This window comes from Taudactylus pleione, unplaced genomic scaffold (genome assembly GCF_031769625.1).
Source record: "Taudactylus pleione unplaced genomic scaffold, aTauple2 ptg000345l, whole genome shotgun sequence".
Taxonomy (NCBI): Eukaryota; Metazoa; Chordata; class Amphibia; order Anura; family Myobatrachidae; genus Taudactylus; species Taudactylus pleione.
The window spans coordinates 330,367-348,791 of record NW_028284746.1 but is presented as its reverse complement, the minus strand read 5'-3'; the positions used below and the strand labels follow the sequence as shown (position 1 = coordinate 348,791).

The following is an 18,425-nucleotide window of genomic DNA, read 5'->3' as shown; positions in this document are numbered from 1 at the left end:
AAATCATAAGTGTAAGAGGTGCAAAACTGTGAATACGGACATACTGTTTATGGTATGTAGATGCAATATGAAAAATGTGCATCTGACTCAAAACAATAAATGTACATCCAACACTACATGAGCCTCACTCTGTATATGTTTCCACAGATATGTTTAATACCTTAAATATAAATGTCTTTGGAACACCTATCTTGATATGGGAGTAGAAGTAATGGATAAGTCTGCCATCATCAAATCAGCATCAGACAGTTGGTATAACAAATCGGAACATTTAAAAGGTGAGCTTATGTTTACAGTGCCAGCCCAAGAGAAACTCTTATATTGCTGCACAGAGGAGGGTGTTGTACGTAGTAGAGCCATCCAGCTGGAAGCTCCATGAGTGTGGTGCCCTACTGGGTATGGAATGCACTGCAGATGCACTCATTATAATGGGCATTCCCAGGAGTCAACTGGGATGTAACAGGGCGCTAGCAAAACCGACGCATGTTACTGTTGCATATTATGGGAGTGTCACTGAAAGTGTCTGCGTGCAGAGACACATAGCAACCCACATAGGTGTGACAAAACGAGATCCCTTATCGCAAAACCATGCTGTACAAGGTTTAGCACAAGAATGAGCGACCATACTATTTATCCCTGGTCCCCATTACAGACTTTGATATACAGTAAATTAGAGTGTTTTATTGTATTCATTATATTTGGAAAATGTAGTTTATTTGGCTATACTGTGTTCAGTGTAAAATTGTTAATAGGAATAATTCTAGGCCAGAGGGTTTAACAGACAGGAAGTAAATAACAGCTGAAATCCATTGCACATCACAAGTGTGTAAGGGATTAAGGGGCCTATTCATCAACACTAAATTAATGTTTTTAAGGACATTTTTCTTAAATAACGTTATTTTAGTATTCATGAAGCCACTTAGCACAGGAGATATCAGTGATATCTCCTGTGCTAAGTCCCCCTGCATTAATTTCCACACTCCCCATCCATTAGTAGAACACAATAAAGATTAGAGGAAAAAAAAAAAAACTTTTTTTTTTTTTTCTAATTTGTACTGTAGTCTGCTGGGAGACCATGTGACAGACCATCAAGACGGAGCCAGAGGCTGCTGCGCGGACAGGTAAGTGCTGAAGGGGGGAGGGGGGGCAGGTGAGCGGAGGGGGGACACACAAACTTACCGCATGTGTAGGCAGTGCTGCGCATGCGCTGGGTTAACGAATTTAACAGCGCATGCGCAGCACTGTTTCCAGCTCTGGTAAGTTAGTGTAGAGAGGGATAACTATCTATTTCCTGAAAAGCTGTCATCGCAAAAATGACAGCTTTACGGAATAGATAGTTATAGGGAGGAGGAATGATGAATTCCTCTGGTAATTAGGTAGAACTCCATGCGAGTTCTAAACCTAATTACCTCCAGGGAAAGTTTAGTAATGATGAATAGGCCCCTAATTCTGGGTGTGACTGGGCACTACTCACTGCCACCATCTGGATGACCTAACCATCAGTGCCTATTGTTCTCCCCTAGGGGAAGCAGTCAGGAAGCCGGCGGTCGGGGAGGGTTAGGGGCTCCCGGGGGAGACTTAGGCTGTGGGGAAAGGGGGTGGGGGGGTTAGGTTTAGGTACTTAGAGGAAGGTTAGGCATCCCTAAGGGAGGGTTAGGGGGAATTAGGTTAGTTATACTTACCCTAAGGACGACTGGGATTTCCTCCTCTGTCGGGCTTAGAAACGCTGGCCATGCGTATGGCAGTAGATCATACTGATTCCACCCCTAGGACTGTACTAGACTTTGTGGCAGATGATCGTCAGGTGGGAACCTGGCCTCCCTCCTATTGCCATCACCTAGTCCCAGATCAGGCCCACTATAGCCTATACTCCTCCAAAAAGAAGAGTTCTAATTCATTGATTTTATTCGGAGGTCTCCTCTTATACCTTTTCTACTGCCACTTTTACACCGCTTCATTCCCTCTAACCTCTCCATCCCCATTTTCAGCAGTTTAGCCCAGTTTCCATTGTACAATCTGTTGCCCACTGCTTCAAAATTCATACCCCCAGTCCCTAGTTTAAAATCTCTTCCAGCCATCTCTCTCAGAACCATCCCCATTAAGTTGCAGCCTATGCTACTAGAGAGCATCATGAGAGGCAAGTCAGCCCTGTTTTACAAACAGCCCAGACCCTCCTGCCTACACCAGCTTCTCAGCAACTCACTAACCTCCCACTGAGCTTCAGGTGTAGAATGTGGCACAAGTCGTACATTTAAGGAAATAGTACATTGATTAAGTCAGTAAATAAGTTTTTGCACTTATTCTACCTCTAAGTGTTCCTTTTTTACCAATACATACCATGACTGCTGGGTCCTCCCTAGCCACTCTCAATGTCTTATCACCCCAATCAGTGCCTGCTTTTTTTTTTTTTTTTAAAAAGCCACCATTCATACCTTACACCTCAGTATTCACCCTCCCCCTAATAACGAGAAGTGCTATGCAGGCATACTAAACATTTGTGGTCCAGGGCTTTTTATTTTGGATGTTCCATTACAGCACCTTAAAGCAAATCATTACTCTGGAAAAAAAAAAGTCCATATATGGAAGCACATTGTATACATACCCCTTGTGCATTAACATGCAGCGTGTTGTAGATTTCCTCTTCACAGATATGACCAATGCACATCAATGCATTGCCATGGAGAGAAATGGAGCTCCCGAACACTGGTTTTTTTTTTTTTCTTCTGTTTCCTAGCTACAATGTGATTGCTGGAGTCAAAGTGTAAATGGTTGAAGGGATGGTACAATTTAGTTAACTATTATTCAGCTTCATGGCTGTAAGTGGAGTAGTTCACAGTGGCATTGGAGTAAAAGACATTCTGGATTACAAATAAACCCCCTATAACATCCTCCCCTTTTCTCTGTCAGGGTACCCCAAGCTTTGGTTTTTGTCCCTCGCTTCTCAGTAAAATGCTAAACAGCCTCACTTGGCAAACTCCAAACATAGTACTGTACAGGCCATACCACCTCTATGCAGACAGCGTTCAAACCCACCTTTTATCCCCTCAACTTCTCTCCCTCCTTCATATCACTTGTCCAACTGCTTCTCTGTCCAAACCTTACCCATTCTCTCCCGCCCCCTGAGGTCACTACCCCTTCCCATCTCTTCACTGTGTGCCACCCACCACTCCCTTCTCATCTTCACTTCAGTCAATACAAAACACCCACTCCTTTTACACCACTTGGAGCAGCGTTACCACCGTGTCAACCCAGGCCGTGGCTCAGTGTAAAAGGTGCCAGGGTTGGAGGCCCTGTTCAAGTGACCCAGCAATCCAAACCAGGTAGTTTGCAGTGTTTAACACGGGAACGACCCATGTAACCCTGCAGTGTAAATACATAACCCAGATCCCATTTACGGCATGGTGAGATCCAGATTTCCCAGTGCTTGGAGCAGTGATCTCCAAGCATTGGCAGGAGAACACAACTGCACCCATGTGCAGTGTAACAGAACCACTCTGGAAATAATCTGGGTCAGTGCCGCAGTGTGAAAGGGGTCTGTCCTGGTTTGGAACAATTTACCAAATCCTGGTCAGACCTGGGACTTTAGTTTAAAAGGGGTATTCCCTACAAGGCTCTTGCTCATACCCCCTTTTTTTACTGTTCCAAACCTGGGACAGATCCTTTTGCACTGCAGCACTCTGTATACAGAGAACATGACCCAGGTCACCCATTTACACTGCCCCACAACCCAGCTCCAACCCTTCTTGGCACCCATGTTGGAATCCCAGGACACTGGATCCGGGTTAACACGGCAATTACCTGGGTTTTTGCTGCAGTGTAAAAGGGTATAAATTTCCCCTATGAATAAATAGGACCTCATGAGATAACCCACTCCCGTTCTGCCTCTGACACCTGCATAAAGACATACCCTGCATCACTCCCTACCTTTGCTACTCCTTACCAGACTCTGACCTACAATCCTTCAAACAATAAATGGAGATGCTACTTTCCCTACATCCACCTTCACTTCACACCCAGTTATCCCCATAATCTAGTCACCCTCCCCCAATTTTTTTTTTTACACCTTGGTCTCTAACATTGTAAAAAAAAAATAAAAACAAAAAAAATGTCAAAGACTAAGTTTGGGCCATCATGCGAGGGAGAGGAGTCTGCTGGAATGTAGGCCAACACTGATTTACACTAGGGGACACTACATGGACAAATACATACATGCTGAAGAGTTGACTAGTTCAGACAATTGTGGTAAAACATTAAAAAAAAACTTTATTAAAAACAAATTTAAATTTAACTGAAGTCTGTAAGAGACTAAATTGGGAGATCAGTTCAAGACAGCACTAGCCAGCTTTAAGACGGTCTCCGACATCAGTTTTGGTTGACAGCTTATCTTCATGTATTGTCTGCTGGCGTACTTGTTCCTTACTGACTGCACAGAACACACAAGAGCAGACAAGATATAAAGGTCTATAATATTCATAAAAATAGGTTTCCAGTTTCTAGCTCTAACAAAATAAAAAGCAGAATTTTCAAAGTTGTACTTTATGGCCCTTAGACAATTAGGCTCTCATGTGAGGGCATTTATACAGCGCTTAAAAAATTGCCTTTGCTTTGCACACAGTAGATCATAGGTGGGGGCACCACAGTGTGCAAATAAAAAAAAAAAAAAAAAAAAAAAAAAAAACACCTCGACTGGAGAAAATACATTATGCAAACATTTACAAATCCAGCCTAACATGTTAAAGCTTCCCAATCCCATTAAAAATAGAATAAGGCCCAGATTTATCAATGAGTTACATTCTGGTTATCACCCGTTACTAATCTCAAACACATGACACAGTCAGTAGCTGATTAGTTGGAGCACCATTTAAGATTAGTCATGAGTGATAAGAATATAACTAGTTGATAAATCTGGGCCCAAATTCTGCTCCGTAGATGTACAGTACATAGTGATGGAAGTGTACTTTGCACAGCAACCAGTATTGTCTGTGCTGCCTTGTATGTGACCTCCAGGAGCTTCCAGGCAGAGAGACCAATTACAATTTAACTGTAGTGATTTAAAGCGTATACAATATAGTCTAGTAGCAGCATAGAAAAGTACAGTAATTTTTTATCATCTACTTACCATTTGCACAGTAAGTCTTTTATTCACCTTCACCACATTCTTAGCTATATGCTGCATAACTGGGAGAATGGAATCCGCTGTGTAAGCCGTGTAATATTGGAGAGTTGGAGTCTGAGGGACATCAGGGTGATAAGAGTCAACATTTGCTTTAAGAAAATTACTTCTGATATTTAGCTTGTTGGTAGTCCAGAAAAAGTTAACTAAAAAAAAAAAAAAAAAACACACACCCCTAAAACAAAACCAGAACCCAGTGTCTCAATGTACCTACAAATACCTACATGTGTGCTGTATAGATATTAGGTGGGAGAACATGTGCCATCCTGTCCCAATGCAGATATTTACATAGATTAGCCACTAGTTTTGCACAAACAATTGCTCAAATGCTTGCGCAGTGACAGAGGATTCAATCGCAGAGTGAGTGTTTGGGGGATATAACGGTTCAAGGCAAATGCAGGAGTGTCTGACCATTGACTGTTACATGGGCGTGCATATATTAGCCATTGCAATAACCTTCGCAGCATGAGAGCTCTCTGTATGTCAGGAGACAGTGTATTTAAGACAGGTCAGACTTGCCATATATGCTGCCCAATCTGCATAGTTACTGCTGGTGCATGAGAAGGCAGCAGTGGGAGTCCCTATGCTCAAGTAAGCTTTGGAAACATTAGCCAGAGACATGCAGTCAGGGTAGGCAGAGCCTCCCCTGTCATACTCAGATTGCAGAGTTTGACTATAAAAATTATTAGAATACCAAATAAGACATTTATAACTTATAAATATCTTTGTATTATGCTTTTTATAGGCAAAACTCACCAAAATTGCAGCACTCCCTGGAAATAGAAGGTGATACTGCCTCATCTCTAGTAAGAGCTCAGCCTCACCTCTGATAGCTCAGACAATGCCTGAAGTTGCCAATATAACAAAGGAAAAAAAAAAACCTAATAGAGGCATGCCTCCCTGTGAAGGGGTGTGCCTTGAGCTCTGATGGGCACCTCTGATGTTCAGGTGACCAGTCCAGGAAGTACTCAGGCATCAGAGCTCAGGAGCAGCACTGAGAGAAGGAAACTGAAATATGCAGACTGAGGAAACACAAAGGAGAAAGGTGAGGAGGGTCAGCTGCTAGGGGCAGATCTGAGTGTGTGAGGGAAATCTTGCGCTAGTGGGAGATGTGCGAGAGGGATCTGTGCTACAGGGAATCTGTTTGTGTGCAGGGAATCCGTGTGAGGGGGAAGATCTGTGGAAGTGTGGCAGGTTCATATAGCCAGTGCCTCCCCATCCATTGACCTCACTGCATGTCTGACATTAGCATAGCTTTGCAATTGCAAACCATGTGAAATTGCATTAGTGTACATCTCTGAATCAGCCCCTCAGTTTCTACTTAGGCAGCAGACCCCTAATTGAAAGTGGTTATGCGGAATGCTAGCAGACAAACCTAACTAGTTTAAGATGATGAAATCAGGGTGACAAGATCCCTGCTCCATTGCTGCCTCTGGCCTGGGGCGGGGTCATGTGGTATTCCCATAATCTGGGACAGGCTACAATTGATGGAAATTTCATAAACATAACATGACAGGCTGTATGGCAGCTCTCACCCAGGCTGGATTAATATCACTGTAAGTGTTCACATTATGTGTCACTATTCATCAAGTTAGCACTGGTGTGTGTAACATTATGGGTTTATGAAGCATGACCTGTGCATCAAGGGACACCTGCTACCTTGTCTCATTATTGGAAGAGTGACACTCACCCACTTCCCATCACCGAGAAGTTTCTGGGATAGGCAGAAGGCTGCCGCTGCCACCTGCGAGGGCGGATAGTGAACCATGTCATAGTCCACCATGACCAGCTCTATCAGGTACTTTGCCAAGGTATGCTGTGCAGAGTCAGCCTAATCCAGGTGAAGGAAACAAAAGTTTACTTTATAAACAAAACTTTGGCAATACAAATCACAGGATACAGAGGAGTATTCACTTTTGGGGGCACAGGATAACAAAAAAAAAAAAAAAAAAAAAAGACCAGCCAGTGGGACAGCTACTAATCTAATCAAAATCAAGAACTGTTCTAATGAGAAAACTAGATGAGATTCCTCAAGTGATTTCAGTAAATGCTTGAAGCATTAATCCCCATTTTTTCCTCTAAATCGCAAATACAGAACATTAAGCATGAATGTCTTAGCTGTACTTCTACAAGTCATCTTCTTTTCAAAGGCTCTCTGGAAAGGCATCCAGTATGGCTGCAAGGTAGACACACTGATCTCAGCATGTCACTTGAAGGCAGAGGGGGAAAGCTTATAATGCAGACAGATTTCAGAGGGGCTTTCTAAAGATGCTGCTCACATCAAGACTGTTGCCAGAATGGTCACTGCCATAACTTGCTTGCTCTCCCAGGATTTCCAGGAGACTCACAAGTTTGGGTGGGTTTTCCTGGGAGAGTAGATAACCCTCCTATATCAGATCAGTCTCCAGTGAAGTGTAGGCAAATCACATCATGGAAACAGCCCACACAGCACCACATCCCCGCCCCTCAAAAAAAACAAAAAAACACAACCATGCTTTACACTGTAGGATTATTAAACAGATATTTTTTTTTTAACCAGGATTACTGCTTTAAATATTTGATGGAGAAGGCTTGATCTTGGTAGTAGTGCATCCAAGACAGTAACAGGAGGAGATAGTTGCAGGTAATTGAGTGCAGTCCTACACTGCCTGAGGCCCATACTTATGAATTAGGTCAGTTCCAAAGATGGCCACTGATATCTTCTGCACATGCGGTGCACTCTCCTGTCCACTGTATGAGCACCACAGTACCGCACAACTGAGTACTGCTACCCATATACAGTCACTGACTGATTACCTGTATACCTCTCAAGTTCCGCTCCATGTGTGAACAGTGTATATGCATAACAGAGTATGGATGTACCAAACGCATTGCTGCTGAATCAACAACCACAATGGTTAAGTACTGAGATGTCTACTGACTAAGGGCATCCGCTTGTGTGTACAACTATCCTGCCATACCACTGCCAACAGACATACAAAGGTTATTGTAAATGCCACCCTCATTAACAAGCAAGTATATAATGTTCATTACCTCTCCAACTTTTGATACTCTCCTTAAGAAATGCAGGGGTAAGGGCCTCCCAATGTTAAATTTCAGTACAGTGAGGATCTGCATTTCCATGTTCCTGATCTGGGCCGTGGTGTATGCATTATCGGTCACATAAACAAAATCACATATCTCTGGTGGAAACAGCTCTTCATATTTACATGCAATAAACATGGACGTCACACCGACCAGTTGCAGGAGCTTCTTGGACACAGGGTTCACCTTGTAAAAGCACAGTGCATAATAGTCAGACAAAATGGTGAGAACATAAGGGAAGGACTTGCTGGAGATAGTGCTTCATATAATACTTTTAGTGGGACCCATTTTTCACCTCCATGGTGCACTTTGGCCGAAAAATGCTTTTCCTGGTACCCTATAAGGAATGTATTAAAAGACACACACACACGATGTCCCCTTTTCTCCCACTCTAAACAAATAAAAAAAAAAGCAAGCAGTATTAATAGTGGGTGGGGGGAAATCAAAGAGATTATATTTGAGTAGGGGGTTTGAGCTTTATGCCTTTGCGATTATGAAGCTTTTGTCTTCTCTGCATGTCGTAGTGGACTTTGCTCACATTGGTAGCTTCTGAGTGGACAGCAGGCATGTACCTGTACCCTCACATGTGCTGGATGGTGTGTCCCAGCACATTTCAAGCTACATACTTACTTGTTCACCGTCAGTGCAGTGAAACATCAGGGAGTATTGCAGTGTACATCAGGTGGTTTTGGTAAAGGACCTTCAGCACAACCACTGGGGATGTGTCTTCTTTAGGTGGAGCAGCACAGTCAGCAGTTAGTATAGCATAGCTTCCTCAATGCACTGGAGCCATAGATAACCATTTGTTACCAGAACATTACAAACCCATCCACTGTGCACTTTACCAATGATTCAGTTCATCCACACTTACAATAGAACTGCAGTTTGATGCTACTTTCGAGGCTTTCCAACTCAGTATTTAGAGACATTCACTTACTTGCAGGAACTGATCCATAAGAGCCACAGTCATGAACATTGTCTCCTGGAGAAGTTTGAACTTTAGATGGACCTGAACCAGCCAGTCTACCAAGACGGCCCTCATTTTCCCTGATATTGCTTGGCCTTTCAAGTAGTGTGGACTGATTGTTTGTTCTGCCTGCAAAAGGATATGGAGCATGCATTAAATTCAATATATACAATTGGAAAAGCAATTGTAGTTTTATACCCAACAGCAGAAGTTCCCAAATGTGGTAATCAAGGCACCCCAACAGTTCAGGTTTTAGAGATATCTATGGTTGATCACAGGTGGTTAAAGTAATTTGACTGAGGTACTTATTAAGCCACTGGTCAAGCATGGATATCCTAAAAACTTGGACTGTTAGGGTGCCTTGAGGACCGACCTTGGGAACCTCTGGCCTATGAGATTCGAACTCAGCACTGGCCTGTCCAAAACCAATGGTTCAGACCCACTAACCAGACGATTTTTCAGAGGCACAGAGATGGTCAATTCATATACTTACCTCCAATGTCCTCAGATAGGAGTAAATGTCAGTCACATAATCACTACACAGTATGGGATTATCAGCATCATCTGCATCCATATCCTTGACTGAAATAAGTACACTGGAAAACCCGAGGGCCAGTCCAACCTCTTGGGAGCAGACTGAGATCTCCATAGGGCTTAGCGACTCTTCTACAGGCTACAGGAGTAAGACACACGATAATGAATAGAACTGCCAGCATTCCAAACTACTGACATACTAGAAATGCAAACACCAAAATTCAACCAGTCGTCTAGAACTCTAAAGCCAGGTACACACTGAGTGATGTGTACCGGTACGATATGTCAGGCCGACATAGTACCTCGGGTACACATTAGACTGAGGTAATATGAACGATCCCTCATTCTGTCCTTTACCTGCAATGGGACCGCATGCGATATAGTCCGGTTGAACATGCAGTGCAGCAGACCGGACGATACCACATGCGACCGCGGGAGCACGCATATTGGCCTTACACACTGAGCAATGCGGAAGATGTGTCTTTCCGATCAGCCTGAAACATAGTGCAGACAGTCTCAGCAGTATTTAAGAAATCAGATTTCGACTTTACCTCTTTTGGTTCATGAACTTCATTCTTAACCAGTTTCTTTGTTCTTCCAGAGGGTTGCAGTGTAGGTTTCTTTTCCTAGGCAAAAAAAGTTTACTTAACAAGTTTAATAAAAAAAAAAAAAAAAAAAGCTAAATTACATTTTTTTTTTTAATACCTTTAGAGGAATTTCTGGTTTCTCTACTTTGTTCCCAATATCACCTAAAGCTCGTCGAGGTCTTAAATCAGGTCTTGACACAAAGCCATTCTTTCCAGCCATGGGCGGCACCATGTCGTTCTCAGAGCTCCTCATCTTACTCTGGTAAGAGTAGAAGATAAATAATAAAAAAATAAATAAATAAGAGTCCCCTCTGCAGTGGCACAGCATTACAGGTAACAGGGACAGAAAGTGCTGGTAGTCCCAGCTGTGACTGCTATACACTACACAGGTTCAGAGTAGATAAGGAGGGGGCACGAAGTCAAGCAAGAGAAGTACCCAGAAAGGCTGGATAGATATGGGGAGGTGGGAGTAGGGTACAGACGGCATTTTGCATGCTGTGGCCACTAAGTTCCCAAAATTTTGTCTAAAACTTATGCCACAGAAGAAAGAATGTGATTCAATTAAACAAATATTGGCCAGTGACTCCATGCTGTAGTATGAAGCATTTCCATCTTCACATATCACAGAAAACAGTTTTGTCTCATGTGGTGCATTTGCCAAGACATTTTTCCCGTATCAGTTTGGCAGGAGCCTCAGTCACCACTAAGCTGCTAGAGGACCAGGATCCATCTAGTTCCCCGGTCTGTGGCTTCTATCTTGCATATATTGCGCTCCTCACATACTGGTCCTCACTAATTATCAAAGTGGTGTTACTAATGTGGTCAGGAGATGACTGCACAGCACCGACTGCCATTATAGTCACACAAGAAATCCATCCCTCCAGTTTCAGAGTGTACATTGTATAAATAGTTAAGAGTTTGCATTCCTTTATGTACTCTTGGTCTCAGATCTGGCCAGGTCACCAGTGATATAACCTGAAAGACTTATGCCTGAAAACACACTAGACCTGCCTCTAATGGAATTGGTATGAAATACAGACTGCTGAATAGCTGCCGATTCTCATACCAATGCCGGAAGCCCGAAGGGAGGACATCCCAATAGCGGCTTGTAAGTATGCTAACCCTACCCTGTCCCCCCCCCTGGTGGTGCCTAGCCCTGAAACTTGGTGGTGCCTAAACCCCCTCTCTCCCCCGTAGCTACAACCCAACTTTCATCGGCTTTCCTTGTTCGGGATGCCGACCGTCAGGATTTCGCTGTGGGGCTAGAGATAAGTGTAGGCATTTAGACACCCATCTATAGTCCCGGGTCGGCCTTCCAAAGGCCGACATTCCGGGCGGTGGTAAATTAACCGCATCCCCCTCTAACACCAAGCCAATAAAACCCAAAAGGAGTCTTGTTACATTATTTGCAAACATAAGGGTTTAGGGGATTATGTGGGCGAAGACAAAACTTAGCTCCCTAAAAGAACATGGACACATCTTAAAAAAAAAAAAAAAAAAGTCTCATATTGTGCCGATAGAAGAATGCAATGGTGTATGCAGTGTATCACAGAATTATTGGCATCTACAGTATACTATACTGTTCTAACTCAATTTCCAGGAGTTTTCCATTTGATGATGTATATTCTGAATACCAGGTAACCAGTCTTTTGATACTATTTTAATAAAGATATTACAAAGCTTGAAGTTTATACTTAGAATTAATTTTAGGCCATTACTACAAGTAGTAGTTTTAGCCTATTCACTACACGATGAATGGACGATTGAACGATAACGACATAGTGATCGTTCATTATACTGTGCAGTGGATAATGTGCCCACACTGAATGATAGGTTGTTCAGTGCAGGCACTATCCCTCATCCCCCAACATGCAGAACCTGATGAGATAGTCAGGTTGGGCAGTATGTTCAGGCGACGACAGATGGCAACAACGGCCAACGGGAGCTCGCATCGCTGGCCGCTGCCGGCATATTCACTGCACGATTGCAATGTCGTTATAGTTCAATCGTCCATTTATATTGTGTAGTGGATATGCGCCACTACTTGGAGGTTGAGAGGGAAGAAGGGGGAAACACCCCCCCCCCCCCTTAAGCTGGTTACACAACTAGAGATCATATTTCCAACTAGCCAGCTGCCTGGACTGAAAATCTGGCTATGAATGGGAGCAAACAATAGCCCAGAGGTTCCCAAATGCAGTCCTCAAGGCACCCCAACAGTTCAGGTTTTCAAGAGATCCATGGTTGAGAATAGGTGGTTAAAAAAAAAATTGACTGAGGTACTAATTTATTCACCTGTGGTCAAGCATGGATATCCTTAAAACCTGGACTGTTAGGGTGCCTTGTGGACAGAGTTTGGAAAACTCTGCAATAGACAGTTTGTTTGCAAGATCTGGAAAATAGACAAAACAAGCTTTCAGACAAATTGGTTAAATCAAGTGGATTTAACCAACTTGTCTGAACAACTGGTTTCCAGTGTTTGGGAGCAAAAAAGACAGATCATTTACTCCCAGATTTTTATTCCAACCAGCCAACTAGTTGGAAAGAATCTTTAGGTGTATGGCCAGCTAACAAAGACATAGCAACAAACTTCTTTTAAAAGGAATTCAAACCAGGTAAATGAAACAGCAAATTAAAAAGGAGTAGTTTGAGAGCAGAACTCTGGATCTTGTTAGAATATCTGCTCTATAGAGGTCTATCTGCAAACCTACAACCAGGACAAGGTGATTGGAGAAAGTTCACATTGAGAATTGCTCATGAATCACGAAAATAAAACCGTGCCAGTTTTCATCCATTCTAAGATATTGATAAACCTGGTTAAAAGCTAACTATTATCATAATTTACACAAGAAAAAATAAGTAATCATAATACACTAAGGAAGGTTGTAGGATACTAATAAAACAATAACCCCCAACATAATTGTATGGTTTGTAATATATATGCCTGAATTAGGATAACCTCATATATACAATGGTGTTTCCCAGCCAGTATAAATCAAACCACTCCAAATATATAAGCAGACACTACCCTGGTCACATAAGACGCCATCACTGCTGTACTGTATCCCAAATTTCATATAAAGCTAACACCCTAGAAATTCTCTGGTTTAAATACCCACTCATCACTTTGATTGACCAGCATGCACTGCAGCAGTTTACCAATAATTAATTAACTGATCATCTCCTTTCAAGAATCCAGCAATTAATTAAACACAGTTTGGAAACACTGGTTTATAGGAACTGTGGTATTTACTGTACCTTGCAGAAAGAATGCAGCATCTTGAAGGTGAATTATGCTATAATACAGTCAGAATGTTTTCTGTGGCATACACTGGTTATCAATTAATAATATAGCATCAGCTGCCTTAAGGTGGCCATACATCTGCGACGGATCGTCGCGATGCAGGGATGCGATCGGAAATTTCTGATCACCCACCATCGATGTTTTGCGATCCGTCGCCGGATCACAGACATTTGCCATGTTAAATGTCATCAATTTGACAATAGCGATCATTTTTTGATCGCGATCGTCAAAATCCAACATGTTGGATTTCTGCGATCCCGCAGTGCCGGGTTGCAGTATCGCGGGATCACGGCAATCCTTCGCAGATGGATGGGGCCCATAATACATACCCTCCAACATGACCCCTTCCACCAGGTACAAAATGCTCTGCTCCTGGACTTCCCACTTGATTTATGATTGCAGACACCTGTGTTTAACTAGGTCATTGATGAGACAGGTGTTTCAACCCAGGTGGCTGCAATCATACATTAGGTGGGAAGTCCAGGAGCAGAGGATTATGTACCTGGTGGAACGGGTCATGTTGGAGGGTCTGCTTATATATTGTATAGCAATTAGTGAAATTTACAAGATATTCGCAAAGTTTTCAGGATTAGGGAAAGACATACACTACATTAAAGGGAAACTCCACTTTCATGGAGTTTTAGCAGTATTTTGCAAGTACAATCCACACTGGTAGCTTGTGTAAAGCACTCAATGTTTCAACCACCATAAGGGAGCCAGCCATTGTAAGTGATCTGTTTACAGCTCTTCCTTGTGCAGCAGTTTACAGCATACTTGCCAACTCTCCCTGATTGTAATGTATATAAAGAAGCATTCCTCACTTAACGACTGAGTTCCATTCCTACAATTCGGCCGTTAAATGAGGACATGAAGCAGCAGGACCCAGGCTGAGGGTGACACATACCTCTGTGTGCCCCACCTCCCCCGAGAGCGCACCGCATCCCTGTCCGTCCTTTCCCTCATGGCAGGCAATGTCTCCTGTGTGTCCCGCGCCGCCACAGCCATGGCCTCCTCGCAGACAGAGTTGTCTTTTTTTTTTTTTTTTTTTAGTTATCAGTGAAAGACACAGTTAGCTGGTTGGAGCACCGGTCGTAAGTCCGAACGGTCGCTAAACAGGTAGGTCGCTAAGTGAGGAATCTGGCCCTGATTCAGAGCCGGACGCTCTGACAGAGCGCTCGCTCTGAATCAGGGCCGTCCTTCCTGATTTTAGAGCGGCCTCCTGGCCGCTCGCATAGCTGTGGGTGACCACCGACAGCTATAGCGAGCGGCCAAAAAGATGGTCGCGATGGTCAAGACCATTGCGACCATCGGGCTTGCGACGAGACCCTTGTGGTAGGGTCTCGTCTGCCGCAAGCCCTGGAGTGCTTTTGGCTCTATCAGAGCCAAAAGCACTCCCACTGACATCACTTGTGATGTCAGTGGGACCGGCCCCAGACGGTAGGCGTTCCCATGGGAATGCCGCCGTCTGGCCAGCCACGCCCCCGGCACGCCAGAGCAAAGGGGGCGTGCTGTCACTCACCATCGACAGCATGCCCCCTTTGTAGCGAGACCGATAGCCCGTCGCTATCCGGGTCACGCGCATGCGCACAATGGAGCCGGCTCCCTCATGCGCATGCGCACTGGGCCAACATCGACCCGCTTGCAAGCACTCAGCGCTCGCGAGCGGGTCTGAATCAGGCCCTCTGTATCTGTTTGTTTTATATCGTTTTATTTTATATCCCTGATTGCACCATAATGGGGGGTAAGGTGCAATCAGGGAGATTACTAGACTCTTCAGGGGGTCAAGGTATACATTTCTGGAACAATGGGCCTGATTAAGCACGGATTGCGATTGCGATCGCTGCTGTGTAATCACACGTAATGCAGCTGTGAAAATATGCTAATGTCTGCCAGCGCTCAGCCAGCATAGAGACAACCACTACCGCTTTCTCATATCCGTAATACCTCGCAGTCCTGCGTATACATCGGTAACATCAAAGCACATCGGCCCTTTACGCACAATTACAGCAGCTCTGACCCATCGCAAAAACTGCAAGTCTCGTCACACGCAGTGAGTACTCAGGCTGCGTAGGCAATCGCAGTGGCTAATTATGCACGCCCATGTAACGGCATTCAAACAAACAGAAACACCTGCGTTTCTGCAACTACCCATCACCACCCTCAAATGTTCATGGACTGTCACTCACTCTGCAATGGATTCCTGTCTGCGTGTGTAATCGCAGTGCGATCGACACACACGTGCAGTGCGGCGCATATGTATGTGCAGTACGGAACAATTGGCTGATCTGCGTACGTGGTTGCAATTGCGATCCGTGCTGAATCAGGCCCTGTTACCGTTCCTTAACCTGGTAAATGGGTTCATTGTATAATAAAGTGGGTTCAGGTTCACAGTAACAGTGGTATTTGCAGGAGTTAACAGCAGTAATGGTATTGAGGTGTCAGCCTGGAGCACACAGGGGTTGCTGGGCATTGTGGTGCATCTGGTGAAGAATGCACCATCAGTTTCCTTTACTTATAGCTTGTGGAAGACAAGCTTGCACAGCAGCGCATACTGGAGGGGAGAGCTCCAAAGATAGCCGCAACAGGTTCTAGTGTGGGTAGACTAATACAAACAAGAGGGAGACAGACCAGAGTGCTGTTGATCTCCTTCCAACAATTCTCAAAGCCCAAGTAATATATTACAGATTGGGGCCCTCAGTTTTTTCATGTGCAACAGGAATATGAAAGCATTGACTTCATTTCCCCCAGCATATACTCATACAGGTAATAGGATGCAACCGATTTTGGTCTGAGGACCTGATTCAGAGCCGCTCGCTAGATGCATACTTTCGCACAATGTGTATACAAATTGCGTAGGCAGTGCTATCGCACAGCAATGCATTAGCACGCCCACTATTTCTTAGAGAGCGATCACATGGTGTATGTAGACACCCACCAGCCTGTTTTAAGACACCCACTTGTGCATGTATTGCCCAGGAATTGTATGCAACCATCGGAACATCGGATGCTATCGCAGCACTTGAGGTTGACCATACCCTGCCACAAACATTGCAAGCACTTCAGTGTAAAAACAAGCCAGGTGACGTGTACTATGATGCTGTCTTTTAATTATGCACACCTCTAAAACACAGTTGAGATGCTCAGGCACGACTGCATTTGCACCTCCACTCCCCCGTTTTTAATGGCCAGCCCCTGTTACCACCTACAAACGGCTTCCCCTGTCACTCACTCTGCTGGGCTGTCTATGCGCAGCGAGCGAATGCATTGTGAACTTTCACTAAGGTATGCGCACTGCAATGCATACACACTGCAAACCATCGGCAGCAGCGAGAGTATGCATCTTAGCGAGCGGGTCTGAATCAGGCCCTGAGGCCCTGATTCAGACCCACTCGCGAGCGGCTGTCCGCTCGTAAGTGGGTCGATGGTCTGCACTGCGCATGCGCACGACGGAGGGAGCTCCGTCGTGCGCATGCGCGAGACGCGACGAGCGAAGGACTTTCCTTCGCACGTAGTGTCTGATCAAAGGGGGCGTGCTGACGATGTTGATTGACAGCACGCCCCCTTTGGTGGGCGTGCCGGGGGCGTGCCCTGCCAGACAGAGGCGTTCCCAAGGAAACGCCTACCGTCAGAAGCCGGCCCCACTGACATCACTAGTGATGTCAGTGGGAGTGATTTTGGCTCTGATAGAGCCAAAATCACTCCTGGCCTTGCGGTTGAGAAACTCAACCGCAGGCTTCTGGCCCTCATTCAGAGCCGTATGCTCTGAGCAGAGCGCACGCTCTGAATGAGGGCCGCCCTCCATAAAAATGGAGCGTCCTCCTGGACGCTCGTATAGCTGTGGGTCACCACCCACAGCCTATACGAGCGTGCAGTTTGATGGCCGCGATGGTCGTGACCATCGCGACCATCGAAACTGCGAGCCGGAGCCTGCGGTTGAGGTTTTCAACCGCAAGCCCCGGAGTGATTTTGGCTCTATCAGAGCCAAAATCACTCCCACTGACATCACTAGTGATGTCAGTGGGCCGGCTTCTGACGGGAGGCGTTCCCGTGGGAACGCCCCCGTCAGGGAGGCACGCCCCCGGCACGCCCACCAAAGGGGGCGTGCTGTCAATCAACATCGACAGCACGCCCCCTTTGATCAGACACAACGAGCGAAGGAAAGTCCTTCGCTCGTTGCGTCTGGCGCATGCGCACGACGGAGCTCCCGCCGTCGTGCGCATGCGCAGAGCACAACATCGACCCACTTGCGAGCGGACATCCGCTTGCGAGTGGGTCTGAATCAGGCCCTCTGCTCGCAGTGGAGATGGTCGTGATGGTCAAGACCATCGCGACCATCATCCTGCACGCTCGTATATGCTGTGGGTGGTGACCCACAGCTATACGAGCGTCCAGGAGGACGCTCCATATTTATGGAGGTGGGCCCTGATTCAGAGCGAGCGCTCTGGTCAGAGCGTCCGGCTCTGAATCAGGGCCTGAGTTCCAAAGACCATTACAGAAACTAGCTGAATGCCTCAAAGCAGAAGCAGAATAGAGACAGTTACTGTATTTATCCACATAAAAATACCAGGCAAATCTGGAATTCATGAGATTGTAACTCTCTGGGTATAATACAAGTAGGATCTATGGCCATGTGTCTCAGCAATCTTGATTGTCCTGTCAAAGAACTTACTTTGTATCAAACACTGGCCCTCATTCAGAGCCGTACGCTCTGAGCAGAGCGCACGCTCTGAATGAGGGCCACCCTCCATGAAAATGGAGCGTCCTTCTGGACGCTCGTAT

At 45.1% G+C, this 18,425-nt stretch overlaps 1 protein-coding gene across 1 annotated transcript; it reads right to left on the bottom strand.

Annotated features, from left to right (window-relative positions):
- Positions 1-4,243: 4,243 nt before the first annotated feature.
- LOC148508764 (G2/mitotic-specific cyclin-B1-like) lies at positions 4,244-13,460 on the bottom strand. Its single transcript, XM_088444020.1, has 9 exons — positions 13,371-13,460; positions 10,464-10,604; positions 10,310-10,384; positions 9,718-9,897; positions 9,195-9,353; positions 8,207-8,443; positions 6,864-7,004; positions 5,120-5,230; positions 4,244-4,423 (listed from the first exon to the last, which is right to left on the bottom strand). The coding sequence occupies exons 1-9, from the start codon at positions 13,389-13,391 to the stop codon at positions 4,319-4,321; spliced, it is 1,170 nt and encodes a 389-aa protein (XP_088300146.1). The 5' UTR covers positions 13,392-13,460; the 3' UTR covers positions 4,244-4,318.
- Between the last annotated feature and the right edge of the window lie 4,965 nt (positions 13,461-18,425).

Bases quoted from the DNA above. Each gene is read 5' to 3' on its own strand.
- LOC148508764 (XM_088444020.1), bottom strand. From the start codon at position 13,391: ATGGCGTCTTATGTGACCAGG. The intron at 9,354-9,717 runs GTAAGTATATGA...ATCCTTTTGCAG, and splicing joins CCTATCTGAGGACATTGGAG to GCAGAACAAACAATCAGTCC. The intron at 5,231-6,863 runs GTGAGTGTCACT...GATGTCCCTCAG, and splicing joins TTCTCGGTGATGGGAAGTGG to ACTCCAACTCTCCAATATTA.